At 41.7% G+C, this 18,240-nt stretch overlaps 2 protein-coding genes across 2 annotated transcripts in view; one reads left to right on the forward strand and one right to left on the reverse strand.

The window, feature by feature from the left end:
* Positions 1-2,688: 2,688 nt before the first annotated feature.
* On the reverse strand, positions 2,689-7,104 carry snx18b (sorting nexin 18b). The gene is made up of 2 exons (XM_023983435.2): positions 5,294-7,104; positions 2,689-3,429 (listed from the first exon to the last, which is right to left on the reverse strand). The coding sequence occupies exons 1-2, from the start codon at positions 6,774-6,776 to the stop codon at positions 3,191-3,193; spliced, it is 1,722 nt and encodes a 573-aa protein (XP_023839203.1). The 5' UTR covers positions 6,777-7,104; the 3' UTR covers positions 2,689-3,190.
* Positions 7,105-9,751: 2,647 nt separating this feature from the next.
* The window catches only part of arl15b (ADP-ribosylation factor-like 15b), a 68,213-nt gene continuing 59,724 nt past the window's right edge, over positions 9,752-18,240 (forward strand). The window contains exon 1 of the mRNA XM_023983437.2: positions 9,752-10,109. Coding sequence (XP_023839205.1) covers positions 10,098-10,109 — 12 coding nt within the window. The 5' untranslated portion in view covers positions 9,752-10,097. The remainder of the gene's footprint in view (positions 10,110-18,240) is intronic.

Below are 18,240 nucleotides of genomic sequence, written 5' to 3' on the forward strand. Positions count from 1 at the left end.
ACTCAAGTATGACAATTGGGTACTTTTTCCACCACTGTATATAGACCTTTCCAAGTCATGTCCAATCAATTGAATTTACCCCAGTTGTAGAAACATCTCAAGGATGATCAAGGGAAACAGGATGCACCTGTGCTCAATTTCGAGTCTCATAGCAAAGGATATGAATAGTTATTTAAATAAGGTATTTCTGCTTTTTAAAAATGTTTTATATAAATGTGCAAACATTTCTCAAAACCTGTTTTTATAAATGGTCTAAGGAATTGCATCTCAGTGCTAGAGGCATCACTACAGACCCTGGTTCGATTCCAGGCTGTATCACAACCGGCCGTGATTGGGAATCCCATAGCGCGGTGCACAATTGGCCCAGCATCGTCCAGGTTAGGGTTTGGCCGGGGTAGGCCGTCATTGTAAATAACAATTTGTTCTTAACTGACTTGCCTAGTTAAATCAAAGTTAAATAAATACAAATATGGGGTATTGTGTGTAGATTGCTGAGGATTTTAACAAATGTAATCCATTTTAGAATAAGGCTGTAACATAACAAAATGTGGGGAAAGTCCAGGGGTCTGAATACTTTCCGTAGGCACTGTATATAAACATGTCTAGTTAGATACTTTGCTTTGAAGTAGCCTATCCATGTGATGCCTGGGAATCATTTGATAAAAACTAAAGTATTTGGTTGTGATGTTGCAATATTTTATATCAAGGGTGGCAACCATCCTCCAGGATAGCTACTGAGTGTGCAGGCTTTTGTTCAAGCCCTGGTCTAATCACATTGTAGCCGAAACATCAGCTGCTCAACAGTACCTTGGGTGTTTCAGGGCTGGATCAAAAGCCAAGCCTGCATACCCAGGAGCTCTCCAGATGGAGAGTTGACCACGTGTTGACAACTTTGTGGAAGGGTTACGTGCCTTGTTCAAGGGCACAACGGCAGAAGATGGAAGGCCTACATGAGATCAGACACAGCAGTGTTCCAGTGTCAATAATGCTTACTTTTTCATGTTGGCTAAAATAATAGTCATGAAAAGTTGGTTAAAAGTTATAGAGAAGTCATGGAAAATGTGTATGAACCCTTAAAACGATCAGAGGTCTCTATAGCACACCATTTGTGAATTTCGGCAGTGGTGGAAAAAGTACTCGATTTTCATACTTGAGTAAAAGTAAAGATACCTTAAAAGAAAATGACTCCAGTGAAAGTCACCAAGTAAAATAATACTTGAGTAAAAGTCTGAAAGCATTTGGTTTTAAATGTACTTAAGTATCAAAAGTAAAAGTATAAATCATTTCAAATGTCTTATATTAAGCAAACCAGACGACACGATTTTCATTTACAAACAAAGCATTTGTGTTTAGTGAGTCTGCCAGATCAGAGGCAGTAGGGATGACCAGGGATGTTCTCTTGATAAGTGTGTGAATTAGGCAATTTTCCTGTCTTGCTAAGCATTCAAAATGTAACGAGTACTTTTGGGTGTCAGGGAAAATGTATGGAGTAAAAAGTACATTATTTTCTTTAGGAATGTAGTGGATTAAAATCAAAAGTTGTCCAAAATATAAATAGTACAGTACAGATACCCCCCAAAAAACTACTTAAGTACTTTACACCCCCCAAAAAACTACTTACTTAATTAAGTACTTTACACCACTGAACTTCGGTCAACATAATCTAATGGATGGACTTGGGAAAAGACAGCTCCTGCACTTCTTTCATCCCAAGTCCAGCACTGGACATGGGTGAGCAAATACAGCAAACTCAGTTCAGAAAGATATCTGTGTGTTAACAAGAACAACAACCCATTTCAATTCCCTTCAAGTGTTTCAGATGTAACTTGACCCAGAGCTAGTGGAAAAGGAATCTGGTCTAAATAATGAACACAGTGGAGGTGGAGTAACTTGACTATTGGGAGAGGAGAAGAGATGGTGTCCTATATCAATAACAGTGGGCCTGGTAGTAGTACCTGAATTGCAGCCATGCTGTCCGCTGAATGTAGACCGGGCAAACATGAGAAAAAGGACAACACAGTGTTCCTTGTGTGATCAAGTAAATAGACTGTGATAGAGGTCCCTTCTACATGCATTAGGCTGTTCAGGGGGCGATGTGTGCCAAGTCATCTAGCACTACCCTAATCAACCTGGGAAAATAACTTACATACATTAGACTTTTGGCTATCATCCAACAACTGCGTTTTGGGAGGATACCAATCAATGGTCCTTCAATCGTCAAATTCACATACAGTACATGTGTAGGAGGAAGGATTTCATTTCAACAATGTCCTTCGACATCAGGGAATCCCACAGAGACATCATTTGCAGTATTATTCTGGCTGAGTTATTTGTGCCTCCCTCCTCCCTCTCCATTGGGAACAATAAGAAGGAATGGAAAATCAAGTGTTCTGTTCTCCTCCAGTGTTCTACAATCTTAAAGCTTGTTCCTGGCACAGAGCTCTCTGGGAGGTCTCAAATAATGAGGTTCAGAAACTACAACAGAATATTGAATACCAATCCCCAACCCTTGGTTGCCCCCTCTAGATAAGAATGGTACACACCACACGACACACACACAACACCACACACACACACACACACACACACACACACACACACACACACACAACACACACAACACACACACACACAACCACACGACACACACACACACACACACACACACACACACACACGTCATTCATATTTGCCATGAAACTGAAATTGTTATATTTCTTCAGAGAAAAAGGCAAATGAGGGGGATTCAATGCAACAGGTTAAACATATATTTTAAAAGATATCTTTGCAATTCTATACAGTTCCTTTTGGAAGACATCCCACTCGTTTCTGAAGTGACACTTCTTGTATGTGATGACTTAGCATATCCTGTCAAGCTAGACTACATGATCAAGTTTTGCGGACAACAACGTCAATGAAGGAGCATCTTCAGTATCTTCCTCCTCCATTTTCCCATCCGTCACTGCATCACCTGCATAGATCCACTCACTTCCGACTGTAGAATGGATGAATAATCTGGTCATGGAGAACTGAACAAGTCATTCAAATGCCCTATCTCCGGGCACTTTATTTATCATCTCTAGCCATCTTTCTTTCTCTCCCTCTCTAAGTCCCCCTCTCTCTCTCTCTCCCTCTGTCCCCACCATCCTCTCTCCCATCCCTCTGTAGCCACCCTCCTTTCTTCAGGCCCTTATATGATACATTCGTCGTACTTCTGCAGTGCCTCCTCTAGCTTCCCAGTGATCTTCTGGAAGAAGCTGATCTGCTGCTGGAGGTGGTGTTGCATCTGGCTCTTGAAGTCACGTACGCGCGTACGGTGGAAGTGCTGGATCTCAGCCAGCGTGGCGCAGGAAATGATGTTACAGCGCTCGTTGATGGTTGATCCCTCCCCTTCCTGTTTCTGGCACTCCTTCACTTTGGTAAGGGCACCTGAGGAGAGAGGTGGCGGAGAGGGAGAGGGGAAAAACATGGGTGGGATAAGGGGCCATGGGAAGGGTTTCGAGAGAAGGGTACCAAAACTATTCCTATAAGTGGTGAAAAGGAAAAAGGCTATCTTAAGTCATGCCAACTCTAGTTGAATCCTACATCTGTCTCTGAAAAGTTTTAACATGACTCAGGGAAAAGAGTTGACCGTGGTTTCATACCCTTCCTGGCCATAGAGTAGTAGACTGAAGCCAATGCTCTATTGTCCCACTCACACAGAGTTATAATCTTCTAACTAAAAGCAGTCCGTCTGATTTACAACTTATGTGCACTGTGGAGTATTCAGGCTAAGAGGTTCTCCAAGGCCACAAACACCGAGCAACCCTTTTTTCTAAGTGAATAGCTAAGAACAGCGATAGTTTTACAAGTTGTAATGAGATATGAACCATAAAAATGTTGCAGTGAAGGACACATGCTTGAGCTCTGAATGTGTAAGTGGAAGATCTGACTTAAGACTTGGCCGCTGCCTTACTGAAATAACCTTCCCTAAAGCCATTAGAATAGACCCTTATCTGGGGAATATAAATACCACACACTTCACACAAACGCAGGCAGGCTCCCACACAAACGTCAATGAATAAATATACTCGTGATATGAAATTAACTTGGCTATTTTCAGCGCTCGCATGTGATTACAGTACCAATGCACCAATAAACTGAACTGTTTCACCGGTGCCAGTGGGAAGAAATTTGTCCAGGCATATTGTGGAGCAGCTCCCCAGATCCCCACCCTTGGAGAGGGAAAAAATTTAATCCTGAGGCTGCTTCCATTCCGCATTCCAACATTCCCAGGGCAACGCCGGACAAGGGGCCCCGGAATCTCCTCCTTCTCATTCTATTCAGATGTAGGATAACCTAACCTTCAATGTCTCAATTGAACTTGGACTGCATAGCATGTAACAAACAGTTCCCCCTATTTATGTACCTACTGTGTGATAAATCAAAGTGACAAATTAGAGAATGTTGCCTTACTTGGTAAAAACGAGAACGAGAGAGTTCCGTTGCACCGCGTTTCCTTCCTTGGAGACTAGGCCAATCTGCAGTATCTTCGAGGCCTGCGCTGTGATTGTAGCCTCCTTTATCAAAGTTCTATTCAAAAAGTTAGTTACTTCAGCATTTGGCAGATGTCAGAGGTTTATGTGCCAAAGGCCCAACCTCTGATCTCACTCCCTTGAGTGGGTGTGAGACAACATTTCTGCGAGGACAGGTAATTAAATATCATGCCTTCCTGTCATGTTCGAGTGCATTACTCAACAGCATAAACTGTAACAGCAAACTTTTGCCAGCAAAGCACAAAAGTTGAACATGATACAAAACACATGTGCATCAAGCTCCCGAGTGGTGCAGCGGTCTAAGGCACTGCATTGCCGTGGTAGACGCGTCACTACAGACCCTGGTTCGATCCCAGGCGGTATCACAACTGGCCGTGATCAGGAGTCCAATATGGCGGCGCACAATTGGCCCAGTGTCGTCCGGGTTAGGGGCCGGGGCAGGCCGTCATTGTAAATAAGAATTTGTTCTTAACTGACTTGCCTAGTTAAATAAAGGTTCAGTAAATAAATGTTACATGAACTGAAGTAACGTTAAAAACATAAAGGATTGTGATTCAAGGGATTTCATGAAATGCCAAGGCAACATTTGTTTTTGTTCGTCATTAACATAACATCTGCATAACATGACCCCTATGAGGGTAGTGACCAAAGAAATCAAAATCCTATGAGGTAACACTCAAATGGCCATAGTCAGAGAGGCTTTGACTGGTCTATAGACTATGGCATAGACCAGAGACAGCTGTGACACCATACTGTACCTTTCTGAACATGGATGATATCAGGGTAGTTGGCCAGGTGTCCCTTGTACAGGTCCAGCAGGTCCGATATGGGGTCCAAATCCTGTCTGGGCTGCTCAGCAAAGTAGTCTCCTATAACCTCGTAGGCCTCTCCTGTGAATGCTATGGCACGGTTCAGTCCTACAGAATAGGCCTGTTGGTCCATCTCAAAGGCTTGGCCCAGCAGTTTGAAGGACTGGCCCACTTTCTGATACTCTTTCTTAAAGCCGGTGATCTGCTTCCGGGCGAACTCGTTGATGGTAGCGTTGACTAACAGACAATTCTCATCCATCTTCTTGGTGAAGGCTTTGAAACCGTCTATTTTGCTCTCCACCTCCTGTAGGTCCAGTGGAACGGCCGGGGTGGAGATGGTCAGGAAGAAGTTAGCTCCAGTCAAGTCGTCCTTCTCCGCCTTTCGCTTGCCCATCTTCCACGTCTTCTCGTCTGTGCTGGGGCAGGTGAGGAAGTGCTGGAAGACGTCACACCTGGCCAGCACAGGATGGCTCGTCATGTGGTTCATCCACCATATTAAACCTTTTCTGCGCTTGGAGACAAAGTCCTGTTCGAAGCGCCCCGTGGCCTGTTTCTCGGGCAGATGGGGGACTGAGATGACAGGGAAGCGTTCGACTAGGCGGGCATAGAGCCAGTCAAAGTGCTTGTACCTTCTATTCACCTGGCTCTGGGTATGAGAGGGAGTCAGCCTGTATGACATGTAACTCTTCATGCCTTTGAATTTAGTCTGTTTGGTTGGGTCATCGATGGAGCAGGCGAATGGATATGGGTCTTCTTGCCACTCGGGCCCATACTGGCCCATGACAACACAGATCTTGTCCCCGTCCTTGACGAAGGCAGCCGCCTCGCCCAACACAAAAGCCTCTCCGCCTGATTTCACAAAGGTTGAAAACCTGTTGAGGTTTTTACCCACTGTGGCTGAACTTTTGGCTTGGGCACTGCTACGTCTCTCAGGCAAAGTGGTAGTGACCGTGTATGCTGTGGAACTAGTTCCATCATTGTCATGTATCGTTCCAGGTTCATCCGCCACAGTCGAGCTGTCATCCCAGTCATCATCCCAGTCGTCATCACTACCTTGACTGGTTGGGTAACTGTGGTGCTGTGGAGTTTGCACAGAATAAGCAGAGTGGGTAGGGTTCGGAACTGTAATGCTCTCAGCACGAGAGTGGGACTGGGAATGGTATGATGAATCATATCCACTTGATGGCAACTCGGCTTGACCATGATCTGCCGACATACCATTGTTGTTGGAGGAGATGTCAGATGAATCATTTGTGAGAATCTCCACATATGAGGCTGGAAAAAGACCAGTCTCCCCTCTGCTGTTAGTTCCCTCTAACCATCCCTCGACATCTTGTTCGCTGTACAAAGTAACAACTTCGTTCTCAGTAATCGATATCTCTCCTCGATTTTCGGAACTAAAGTCGTACAACGCTCTCGCTCTAAACGCCATAGTTTATATAAAAAAATAGGAGCGCGTGAGACTGAGTACTGATATTAATTAGTCATGCGAGCGAAACATGGGATCACCGTATCACTTTGTATTCAGCACCCACCTCTTTAGTTTTTAGTTTTAGTCCTTTGCAATACGGCTGTAGAATCTCGTCCGAAAGTAAGTTTCGGGTTGTAAAGCATGCGCCTGTAGTCTGTAAATTCATGCGTAAAAGGCAAAGAACAATGTATTATTTTTCTTCATGAATAGGTAGGAGGGAGAAAGTCCTATTCCAGATGCTTCAGTCTCGTAACAGGACTAGTCCTCACACGTAATAAGCCTGAATAGTCGAGGGTGGAGCTAGTTCTAGGTTACATTCAACCTGGTTTTAATGTCTATGCATTCAATAGGCAACACAGCAGCAGTTACCAACAGATTTGGTCAAGTTGCCGTATTGTTTCAATATTGCAATATTGTTATAACGTCGTTATAATTATTATTACTGCACTATGCATGCAGTGTGCATTGGGACTTTGGCAAAATAAACGTAACCATTTCCTGCAACTGGAATCTGTCTGTTTTACTATTTTGAGAAGTTTTGGGCATTTGCAACATCTAGGTAGCCGCTACTGCGGGATTTTCACTGTCCCCATATTTGTTATATCATTCAAATTAACCAAGAATAATCAAAACCTGAAATTATACCACGGCTGTGTGATAATGTAACATAGGTCTGTGAAGTGTGGCCTAACATTGAGTGTTTCTCTGTTATCTGTGCTATGTTATCCCATAAGGTACACCTCATATTCATCGTTTATATATTGTATATTTTCATTAGGCTACAATGCAGGAGTGTAAAGTACTTAAGTAAAAATATGTCAAATCAAATGTATTTAGAATTAAGCAATAACGCCCGAGGGGATGTGGTATGTGGCCAATATACCACGGCTAACTGCTGTTCTTACGTATGACGCAACGTGGAGTGCCTGGATACAGCCCTTAGCCGCAGTATATTGGCCATATACCACAAACTCCCATGGGTCTCCAGATCATCAAAAAGTTATACAGCTGTACCATCGAGAGCATCCTGACCGCTTGCATCACCGCCATGTATGGCAACAGCTCGGCATCTGACGGCCATACAGAGGGTAGTGTGTACGGCCCAGTACATATATACTAGGCGGTGTCAGAGGAAGGCCCAAAAAATTGTCAAAAACTCCAGTCACCCAAGTCATAGACTGTTTTCTCTGCTACCGCACGGCAAGCGGTACCGGGGCGCCAAGTCTTGGTACAAAAGGCTCCTTAACAGCTTCTACCCCTAAGCCATAAGACTGCTGAACAATTAATCAAATGGCCACCCCAGCACATGTACCGGTACCCCCTGTATATATTTGTTATTGTTATTTTATTACTTTTTATTTTATCTTTTGCTTTAGTTTATTTAGTAAATACTTGATTAACTCTATTTCTTGAACTGCATTGTTGGTTAAGGGCTTGTAATTAAGCATTTCACTGTAAGGCTTTACATTTTTTTTTTTTTACCTTTATTTAACTAGGCAAGTCAGTTAAGAACAAATTCATTTTTACAATGACAATCTGGGAACAGTGGGTTGCCTAACTACCTGCCTTGTTCAGGGGCAGAATGACAGATTTTTACCTTGTCAGCTCGGGGATTCTATCTAGCAACCTTTCAGTTACTGGCCCAACGCTCTAACCACTAGGCTACCTGCCGGTCTACACCTGTTTTATTCGTCTCATGTGACAAATACAATTTCATTTGATTCATTGCTATTACAAACTGGTTACCAATGTAATTAGAGAACTCACTAATGAAAATTGCTTCATGTGTAAATTATACTGAACAAAAATATATACGCAACATGTAAAGTGTTGGTCCCATGTTTCTTGAGCTGAAATAAAAGTTCCCAGAAATGTTCCATACGCACAAAAAGCTTAATTCTCTTAAATGTTGCACACACATTTGTTTACATCCCTGCTAGTGAGCATTTCCCCTTTTTCAAGATAATCCATCCACCTGACAGGTGTGGCATATCAAGAAGTGTGCAGTGGGTGCTGACTGCAGGAATGTCCATCAGAGCTGTTGCCAGAGGATGTTATGTTCATTTCCCTAGAGAATTTGGCTGTACATCCAACCTGCCTCACAACCGCAAACCACCTKTATCGCGTCATGTGGTCGAGCGGTTTGCTGATGTTAACATTGTGAAGAGAGTGCCCCATGAACAGAGTGCCCCAAGCACAACGTGTATCGTMTCGTATAAACCACTAGAGGTCAAGRCACGCACATTATTGGAGGGAGGAAATTCTCTTACTTTAAAGATACAGTTAATTGTCATGTCTTTCAAATAATAAAACCCAGATGTAACGATGGTGACTGTTTTAGTGTAGCAAATGGGACAGCCTTGCAAAAATGTTTAATCGTTCAAGTAAATGAAGCAAATACAGTACAAAGGTCACGTGACGTCCAATGACGAGTGGGGGAGGTCATAAAATCCAAGAAAACCAACTTAAGTACGTTTCCGGGTTTCGACCACGTTTAAAAACGGTGGTTGAGGTTTTGATTTTAACCCATCCAACTTTAATCGATAGTATAGCATCAAAATAATTTATTTTGATGTATAGGGTTTCAAATGTCTGCGATACATCATATAGTCAGGTTTAACAGAATGAAGACTATAGCCGGATATCACCGTTTCGCTCGAATATCTTTCATAATGCTACGCCTGAAAAAGGGCTATCACTAGTTACCACAGCCACAAAGTAAAAACGGCTATATCGTAAAAATTCATAAAAACACAAATGTGATTTTTGGTCTTAATATAAGGGTAGTGTTAGGAATAAGATTAGCAGTGTGGTTAATGTTAGGTTTAAAATAAGATTTTAAGAAGATAAATTATAGAAATGGGCGGGGTTTAGCCATAATTATGACTTTGTGTCTGTGGTAACAAGTGAAGACCTTGAAAAAACTATCCATACTTCCTGCAACATATCCTGTACAGCCCAAACTCGGATTCTTGCGAGGGAATAAGTACCAAAACAAATCCAGGTGAAAAGAAGGCCGTGCATAGAATATCATGTTTAGATTTATGTTAGCTAGTCTATAAGAAAATAGTAATTGCATAACCCACAGTTTTAACGCGTCGAAACCAACACCCTCTGCACACATTGATTATATTGCTGTTTTTGGCCAAGGTGGGGAATACAAAGGCTAAATAGTTTACACCAGAACAAGATTTGAATGCATCCATTTTACCTGGAATACGCCGACCAACTTCTTAGCTGAAATCTCTCTTTTTTGAAGAGGACGTCAAACTGAAGTATTTCATGGATTATCTGGTATGGTATATTCTTCTGCTTTTCATGCTGCCATGTGTAGCTTTAGTTTACCTTAACTTCAGACAATTAGCCAATTGTGGTGTTTTATAATTGATTAATTGAACACCGCATAAATGCTTTTGGGGTCAGTCTATCGATCTGATCTGCTAGGAGGAGCACTAGTTTATTGACCATTTTACACCAACAAAAATTGCAACCATTAAAGCTGGGCCAACAAACAATCTTGGACTGCCTGTAGTTTTAGCCATAATAGGCTAGTAGCCTAGTCATAATGGCTATTAGGCCAGCTGTTTAAAGCTTGAGCTCATTCTAATATTTTTATCACATTATATGGCCTTCATCTTATTTATGTATGTATGTATGTATGTATGTATGTATGTATGTATGTATGTATGTATGTATGTATGTATGTTTGCATGTATGCATGTATGTATGTATGTACACTACCGTTCAGAAGTTTGCTGTCACTTAGAAATGTCCTTGTTTTTGAAAGAAAAGCACGTGTTTTTGTCTATTAAAATAACATAACAATGATCAGAAGTACAGTATAGACGTTGTTAATGTTGTAAATGACTATTGTAGCTGGAAACGGCATTTTTTAATGTAATATATACATAGGCGTACAGAGGCCCATTTATCAGCAACCATCACTCCTGTGTTCCAATGGCACGTTGTGTTAGCTAATCCAAGTTTATCCTTTTTAAAAGGCTACTTGATCATTAGAAAACCGTTTTGCAATTATGTTAGCACAGCTGAAAACTGTTCTGATTTTAAAGAAGCAATAAAACTGGCCTTTAGACTAGTTGAGAATCTGGAGCATCAGCATTTGTGGGTTCAATTACAGGCACAAAATGGCCAGAAACAAAGACCTTTGTTCAGAAACTCGTCAGTCTATTCTTGTTCTGAGAAATGAAGGCTATTTCATGCGAGAAATTGCCAAGAAACTGAAGCTCTGGTACAACGCTGTGTATTACTCCCTTCACAGAATAGCCAAACTGTCTCTAACCAGAATAGAAAGAGGAGTGTGAGGCCCCGGTGCACAACTGAGCAAGAGGACAAGTACATTAGTGTCTAGTTTGAGAAACAGACGCCTCACAAGCCATTACCTGTCAGCTTCATTAAATAGTATCCCCAAAACACAAGTCTCAACATCAAATTTGAAGAATAGGCGATTCCGGGATGCTGGCCTAGGCTTTTTTTAAATGGTAAACTTGGATTAGTCTGGATTACACTGTATTTCTGATCAATTTGATGTTATTTTAATGGACAAAAAAATTGCTTTTCTTTCAAAAACAAGGACATTTCTAAGTGACCCCAAACTTTTGAATGGTTGTGTGTGGGGGTTTTTCTCATGTTTTTTTGTTAACATGTCAACATCTGCCATCCAAATCTATCACACCTGAGGGGTATACTACATATGAGGATCAATGAGTTAGCCAGTTGACTTGAATAAACAACTAGAAATTACTATAGATTTTTTGATTTAAATGAGAAATCTAAGCTTAGATATGTGTTTTTGGTTGTTGAGTCAATTAGACCATGCTCATTTTAAGGTTATTTAAAAAAGGAAAGTTACAGTGCCTTCAGAAAGCTTTCATCCCCCTTGACGTATTGCACTGATTGTTGTGTTACAGCCTGAAAAAAATTGATTAAATAGATTTCTCTCTCACCACACACAATACTCCATAATGACAAAGTGAAAACATGTTTTCAGAAATTTTCACAAAATTTATGGAAATTGAAATTCAGAAATATCTTAAGTATTCCCCTGAGTCAGTACATTGTAGAAGCACCTTTGGCAGTGATTACAGCTGTGAGTCTTTCTGGGTAAGTCTAAGAGATTTCCACACCTGGATTGTGCAACATTTGCCTATTATTCTTTTCAAAATTCTTCAAGCTCTGTCAAATTGATTGTTTATCATTGCTAGACAACCATTTTCAGGTCTTGTCATATATATTCTAGTAGATTTAAGTCAACTGTAGGAACTCTCAGAACTCTCAGGAAAATGCACTTTCTTCTTGGTAATCAACTCCAATGTCAAATCTAACTTTATTTGTCACATGCGCTGAATGCAACAAGTGTAGACCTTACCGTGAAATGCCAAATGTAGATTTGGCCATGTGTTTTAGGTCATTGTCCTGCTGAAAGGTGTATTCATATCCCAGTGTCTGGTGGAAAGCAGACTGAACCAGATTTTCCTCTAGGAGTTTCCCTGTGCTTAGCTCCATTCTGTTTCATTTTTATCCTAAAAAACTCCCCAGTCCTTAACAATTACAAGAATACCCATAACATGATGCAGTCATTGCTAGGCTTGACAAAATGGTGAGTGGTACTCAGTAATTGGTTGTATTGGATTTGCGACAAACAAAACACTTTCTATTCGGACCGAAGCTTAATTGCTTTGCCACATTTTTTGTAGTATTGCTTTAGTGCCTTGTTGCAAACAGGATGCATGTTGTACAATTTAAAAAAAAACATTTTTATATTCAATGTCAGCTTTTTTATTTTTTTATCTACCAATAGGTGCCTTTCTTTGTGAGGCATTGTAAAACCTCTCTGGTGTTTGCTGTTGAATCTGTGTTTGAAATTCACTACTTGACTTAGGGACCGTACAGACAGTATGTCTGTATGTGTACAGAGATGAGGTAGTCATTCAAAAAAAATGTTAAACACTATTATTGCAACTTAATATGTGAATTGTTAAGCACATTTTTATTCCTAATGTAGACTTGTCATAACAAAGGGGTTGAATACTTATTGACTCAATACATTTAAACTTTTTTTTTTTTAGTCATTTGTAACATTTTTGAAAAACATAATTCCACTTTGACATTCTGGAGTATTGTGTGTAGGCCAGTGACAAATCTAAATGTAATCCATTTTAAATTCAGGCTGTAACCCAACAAAACGTGGAACAAGTCAAGGGGGTATGAGAGGGCTGTCTTTACCAGACTTGTTTGTGTTTAGGGGCTATATGGCTAATGCTTTTGACCTGTCTGTCAGTAWGACTGKCTTTTTAGTTTACAGGCATAGCCACGAAGTTCAGYACTCCYGCATGAATGCAGAATCATGCCATTCATTAGCTTGTTGTCCCTTGAACTGTAAAGGTCTTTGTGTTTTCTCCCATGGGAAGAACTGATAAGAAGTTGTCGTAGGATGGAGCTCTTCCTGAAGAAGTAACTAGGCTGAAAATAGCACTGCAAATGTTGGCTGCAAAACAACCAAGGGAGGGAGAAAGATAATGAGCTTGCAGTAAAATMAAATCCATTAAACAACAGGTGTGGACTAACAGTCACATTTTTACTTACGTGCCCTTCCCAACAATGCAGAGAATTTTTGGGGGGAGAAATAGTRGAAATGCAAAAAAAGTAAGGTAATAATAGATACACAATGAGTAACAATAACTTTGCTATATACAAGGTGTAACAGTACCATGTCGATGTGCAGGGGTACCAGGTAATTGAGGTAGATATATCTTTTTTTTAATTTAACCTTTATTTAACTAGGCTAGTCGGTTGAGAACAAATTCGGAGTTACAATGACGGACGACGCTGGGCCAATTGTGCGCCGCCCCATGGTACTCCCAATCATGGCCAGTTGTGATACAGCCTGGAATCAAACCAGGGTCTGTAGTGACGCCTCTAGCACTGAGATGTGGTACCTTAGACYGCTGCGCCACTTGGGAGCCATACATATAACTATGAATTAAGTGACAGATAGTAACTTGTAGCAGTAGTGTATGTGATGAGGCAAAATAAATAGTGTAAAAAGGGTAAATGCAGATAGTCCGGGTAGCTATTTAACTAACTATTTAGCAGTTTTATGGCTTGGGAGTAGAAGCTGCTCAGGGTCCTGTTGCGGTAGCAGAGATAAGTMTATGACTAGGGTGGCTGGAGTCTTTGATAATTTTTAGGGCCWTCCTCTGACACCGCCGGGTATAGAGGTCCTGGATGGCAGGGAGCTCGGCCCCAGTGATGTACTGAGCCGTCCGCAGTACCCTCTGTAGTGCCTCGCGGTCGGATGCCATGTGGGTGAAAATGGAGTACAGGAGGGGACTAGGCACGTGCCGCTSATGGGCCCTTCATGTTGAAGGGACAGCGTGGTGGATGTGTTGTTGCCTACCTTGTCAGGAAGTCTAGGATCCAGTTGTAGAGGGAGGTTTTCAGTCCCAGGGTCCTCAGCTTAGTGATGAGATCGGAGGGCACTATGGTGTTGAACAATGAACAGCATTCTCACATAGGTGTTGCTTTGTCCAACTGGGAAAGGGTAGTGTGGAGTGCAAGAGAGATTGCGTCATCTGTGGATCTGTTGGGGTGGTATGTGAATTGGAGTGGGTCCAGGGTGTCTGGGATGATGGTGTTGATGTGAGCCATGACCAGCCTTTCAAAGCATTTCATGGCTACAGATGTAAGTGTGATGGGGCAATAGTAATTTAGACAGGTTACCTTTGCGTTCTTGGGCACAGGGACTATGGTGGTCAGCTTGWAACGTAGGTATTACAGACTGGGTCAGGGAGAGGTTGAAAATGTCAGTGAAGACAGTTGCCAGCTGGTCAGCGCATGGTCTGAGTAGACATCCTGTTAATCTGTCTGGCCCTGCAGCCTTGTGAATGTTAACCTGTTTAAAGGTTCTACTCAAATTGTCTACGGAAAGAGTGATCACACAGTTGTCCAGAACAGCTGGTGCTSTCACTCATGGTTCAGTGTTGATTGCCTCGAAGCTAGCATTGAAGGTATTTCACTCGTTTGGTAGGCTCATGTCACTGGCATCTTGCGGCTGAGTTTTCCTTTGTAATCCATAATAGTTTGCAAGCCCTGTAACATCTGACGTGCATCAGAGCCGGTGTAGTAGGATTCGAGCTTAGCCCTGTATTGAMGCTKTGCCTGTTTGATGTTTTTTTGGAGGGCATAGCAGGATTTCTTATAAGTGTTTGGGTTAGTGTCCTGCTCAGTGCGGATGTTGCCTGTAATCCATGGYTTCTGGTTGGGATATGTACGTACGGTCACTGTGGGGACAACGTCGTTGATGCACTTATTAATGAAGCCTGTGACTGATTGGTWAACTCCTTAATGCCATCGGATGAGTCCCGGAACATATTCCAGTCTGTGCTAGCAAAACCGTCCTGTAGCTTAGCAACTGCTTCGTCAGGCCACTTCCATATTGAGCACGTCACTGGTACTTCCTGTTTTAAGTCTTTACTTGTAATCGGGAGGATAGAGTTATGGTCAGATTTGCTAAATGGAGGGCGAGAGAGAGCTTTGTATGCGTCACTGTGTGTGGCGTAAAGATGATCTAGTTGCACAGGTGACATGCTGGTAGAAATGACATAAGACTGATCTCAGTTTTCCTGCATTATAATCGGCCACTAGGAGCGCCGCCTCTGGATGAGAATTTTTGCGTTTGCCTATGACCCTATACAGCTCGTTGATTGCGGTTTTAGTGCCAGCATCGGTTTGTGGTGGTAAATAGACAGCTACGAAAAATATAGATAAACTCTCTTGGTAAATAGTAGGGATGCACGATATATCGGTRAACATATCGGAATCTGCCAATATTAACAAAAAAATGCCAACATCGGTATCGGCCCGATGTCTAGTTTAACACCAATGTGAAAAACCGATGTCAAAGCTGACGTGAATACCTATAGAACGTAGGTACATAACCTAAGGACGCCACGTAAAATGTAGCGCTACACGTGCAACACAGCATTCCTAACCTAGCACACAATATCTGCTGTGTGGATTGAGCAGTCAACAAGTCGAGCAGTCATTTGAAAGAGTAAGAAMATTTCAGYGGTACAATTCAAAGGTGAAATCCATTAACGCCAAGATAATGGAATTCATTGCCCTTGACAATCAATCGGTCTCTGTTGTGGGTGATGTTGGCTTTCGCCGACTGGCCGAGCACTGGTACACACTACCAAGTGCGCTATTTTTCAGATGTTGCCCTACCGGAGTTACACAGTAATAGCATCACTGCTATTAACTTCACGAAATACATACTATGGAACRCCATTTAGGTCTTTGCTTGTGTCAAAAAAGATACAGTAGCACTGTCAAAGCTGTACAAAAAAGTCTGCAAACACCAGCCACGAACGATGTGTTTACAATACCGCGTTGGTAGTAAAGCATAATTTGCTCGACCTAAACTTCTGGGGTAGCTAGCTTTAGCTTGGTAACGTTACCTAGCTAGCACTAATACAACCAGCCTGAAAACAATGACCAGTAGAAACTGCAGTCATTTTCATTATTCTTAGCAATGATTTAGAAATCCTTGTGAGTAAGTATTAGCTAGGTTGCCACTTGTTATTCGCCTATTGAWATTAAACTTCAGTTCATGAAAATAAATAGCTAGCCAGCTACTTAACCCTGTTTCCCAAAGCTAATGTTATAAGCAGCCAGCTAGCTTCATCTGGCTAGTGAGGCTCAACCGGACCGGGTTATGTGTTGTGAAGCTAGCCACAATAAGGATTAGGCACAATAGTGGAATTTGCAGTTTGCCTTCAAAATAAGTGTGTCATTGACAGTGATGCAAATGAATACAAATGGTAGAATTGTGCCATACTTTTATTTTGAAGGCTAACCGCAAAGTCCACTATTTTGGCTAATCCTTATTGTGGCTAGCTTCACATCGATGGGTCCGACCACCATTAATCAAATAAGAACTGTCTTATAAATTAGGGTTATTTTAGATGATGACACCAAGCTATATAGTTAGCTAGCTAACTACAGCTACTKGAACAGATTGTTGTTTTTGGGGAAGAACATTGTTTGCATCCATGAGCTAGCTAGCTTTTTTTTAATGACCAGCACTGTAGGTTCGCGAGASAACTTTACCWGCATCATAGCATACGTATCGATGAATCSTTGTGACATATGRAATACGAGTGATAGTGTAATCAATGTGTAATCACTACGTAAAAAATGTATGAACGCGTTAAATTATTATGTGACGTGCTGTCATATTCAGRTCCTGATTGGTCAACAAGCTTATTTCACACGTCAAATAACACTATTTGACGTGTATYTTTTTTGACACGCAAAGACCCAAACGGCGTTCCATAGAAATCCTGTTTGACATTGAAACGACTGAGCAAATGAACAACGAAACAGCACAGCAAGTAAGTGAAAGAAATAGGTTTTGATTATGTTTTACTGGTAATGGGGACATGCGTAAATGCCAACAAAATATTTTTTGGGTCAGTGTGGTGTGCGTGTAACCTTTATTTAACTAGGCAAGTCAGTTAAGAACATAGATTTTTTTTACATTGACTGCCTACACCGGCCAAACCCGGACGACGCTGGGCCAATTGTGCGCCGTCTTATGGGACTCCCAATCACGGCCGGATGTGATACAGCATGGATTCGAACCAGGGACTGCCTCTTGCACTGAGATGCAGTGCCTTAGATGCTGCGTGTGTGTGTGTTAACTCTTTAACTGTGCTAGAATGCTTAAAAGGCCGCAAAAATGTTAAATATTTCGTATCGGCCAAAAATATCATATCGGTGTATSACTAGTAAATAGTATGGTCTACAGCAYGTGCCAAACTCGTTCCACGGATGGCAGAGTGTCTGTGAGTTTTCGTTCMTCCCTTTTACTTGATTGATGAATTTAAGGTCACTGATTAGTAAGGAACTAGGGCTGAGCAACTTATCGAATTAATTTGATTCATCCTAATATATGTTTTTGCGCGATATTCCAAGAGCGTTTATGTCCGCTTGTTCTCGTGTTGTATTTTTGGTCTCGTCTCTTTCGCTCCTTTTGTCCTGTGTGCACCTCCCCGATGGGAGTCATTGTGCCAAAGTCGGCAAGGCAGGTGACAAGCTTAGGAAAAAAAGGGATTGTTTAGGTAGGCCTGACAACCAAACAGAATAGGTATCTTAGGTGTTCTCCTTTGTCATTTGATTGTGTAACTTGCAGGGCCATTGGCAGAAGTCCTTCTCTTATTACTGTTACAGGTGCTGAGGTTTTGTCTTTGGTGTTGTGGTATRGGCAATTCCACGTTCACTTAAAATGTATGCCAAACCAAAAACATTGATTTCACAGTTTAACAAACCATACAGCTCTATGCATAAGGACTACTTTTAACAATTTACACTGAACATTTGACAAAGACACCTTTTACTGGAA

Source organism: Salvelinus sp. IW2-2015, linkage group LG4q.1:29 (genome assembly GCF_002910315.2).
Source record: "Salvelinus sp. IW2-2015 linkage group LG4q.1:29, ASM291031v2, whole genome shotgun sequence".
NCBI lineage: Eukaryota > Metazoa > Chordata > Actinopteri > Salmoniformes > Salmonidae > Salvelinus > Salvelinus sp. IW2-2015.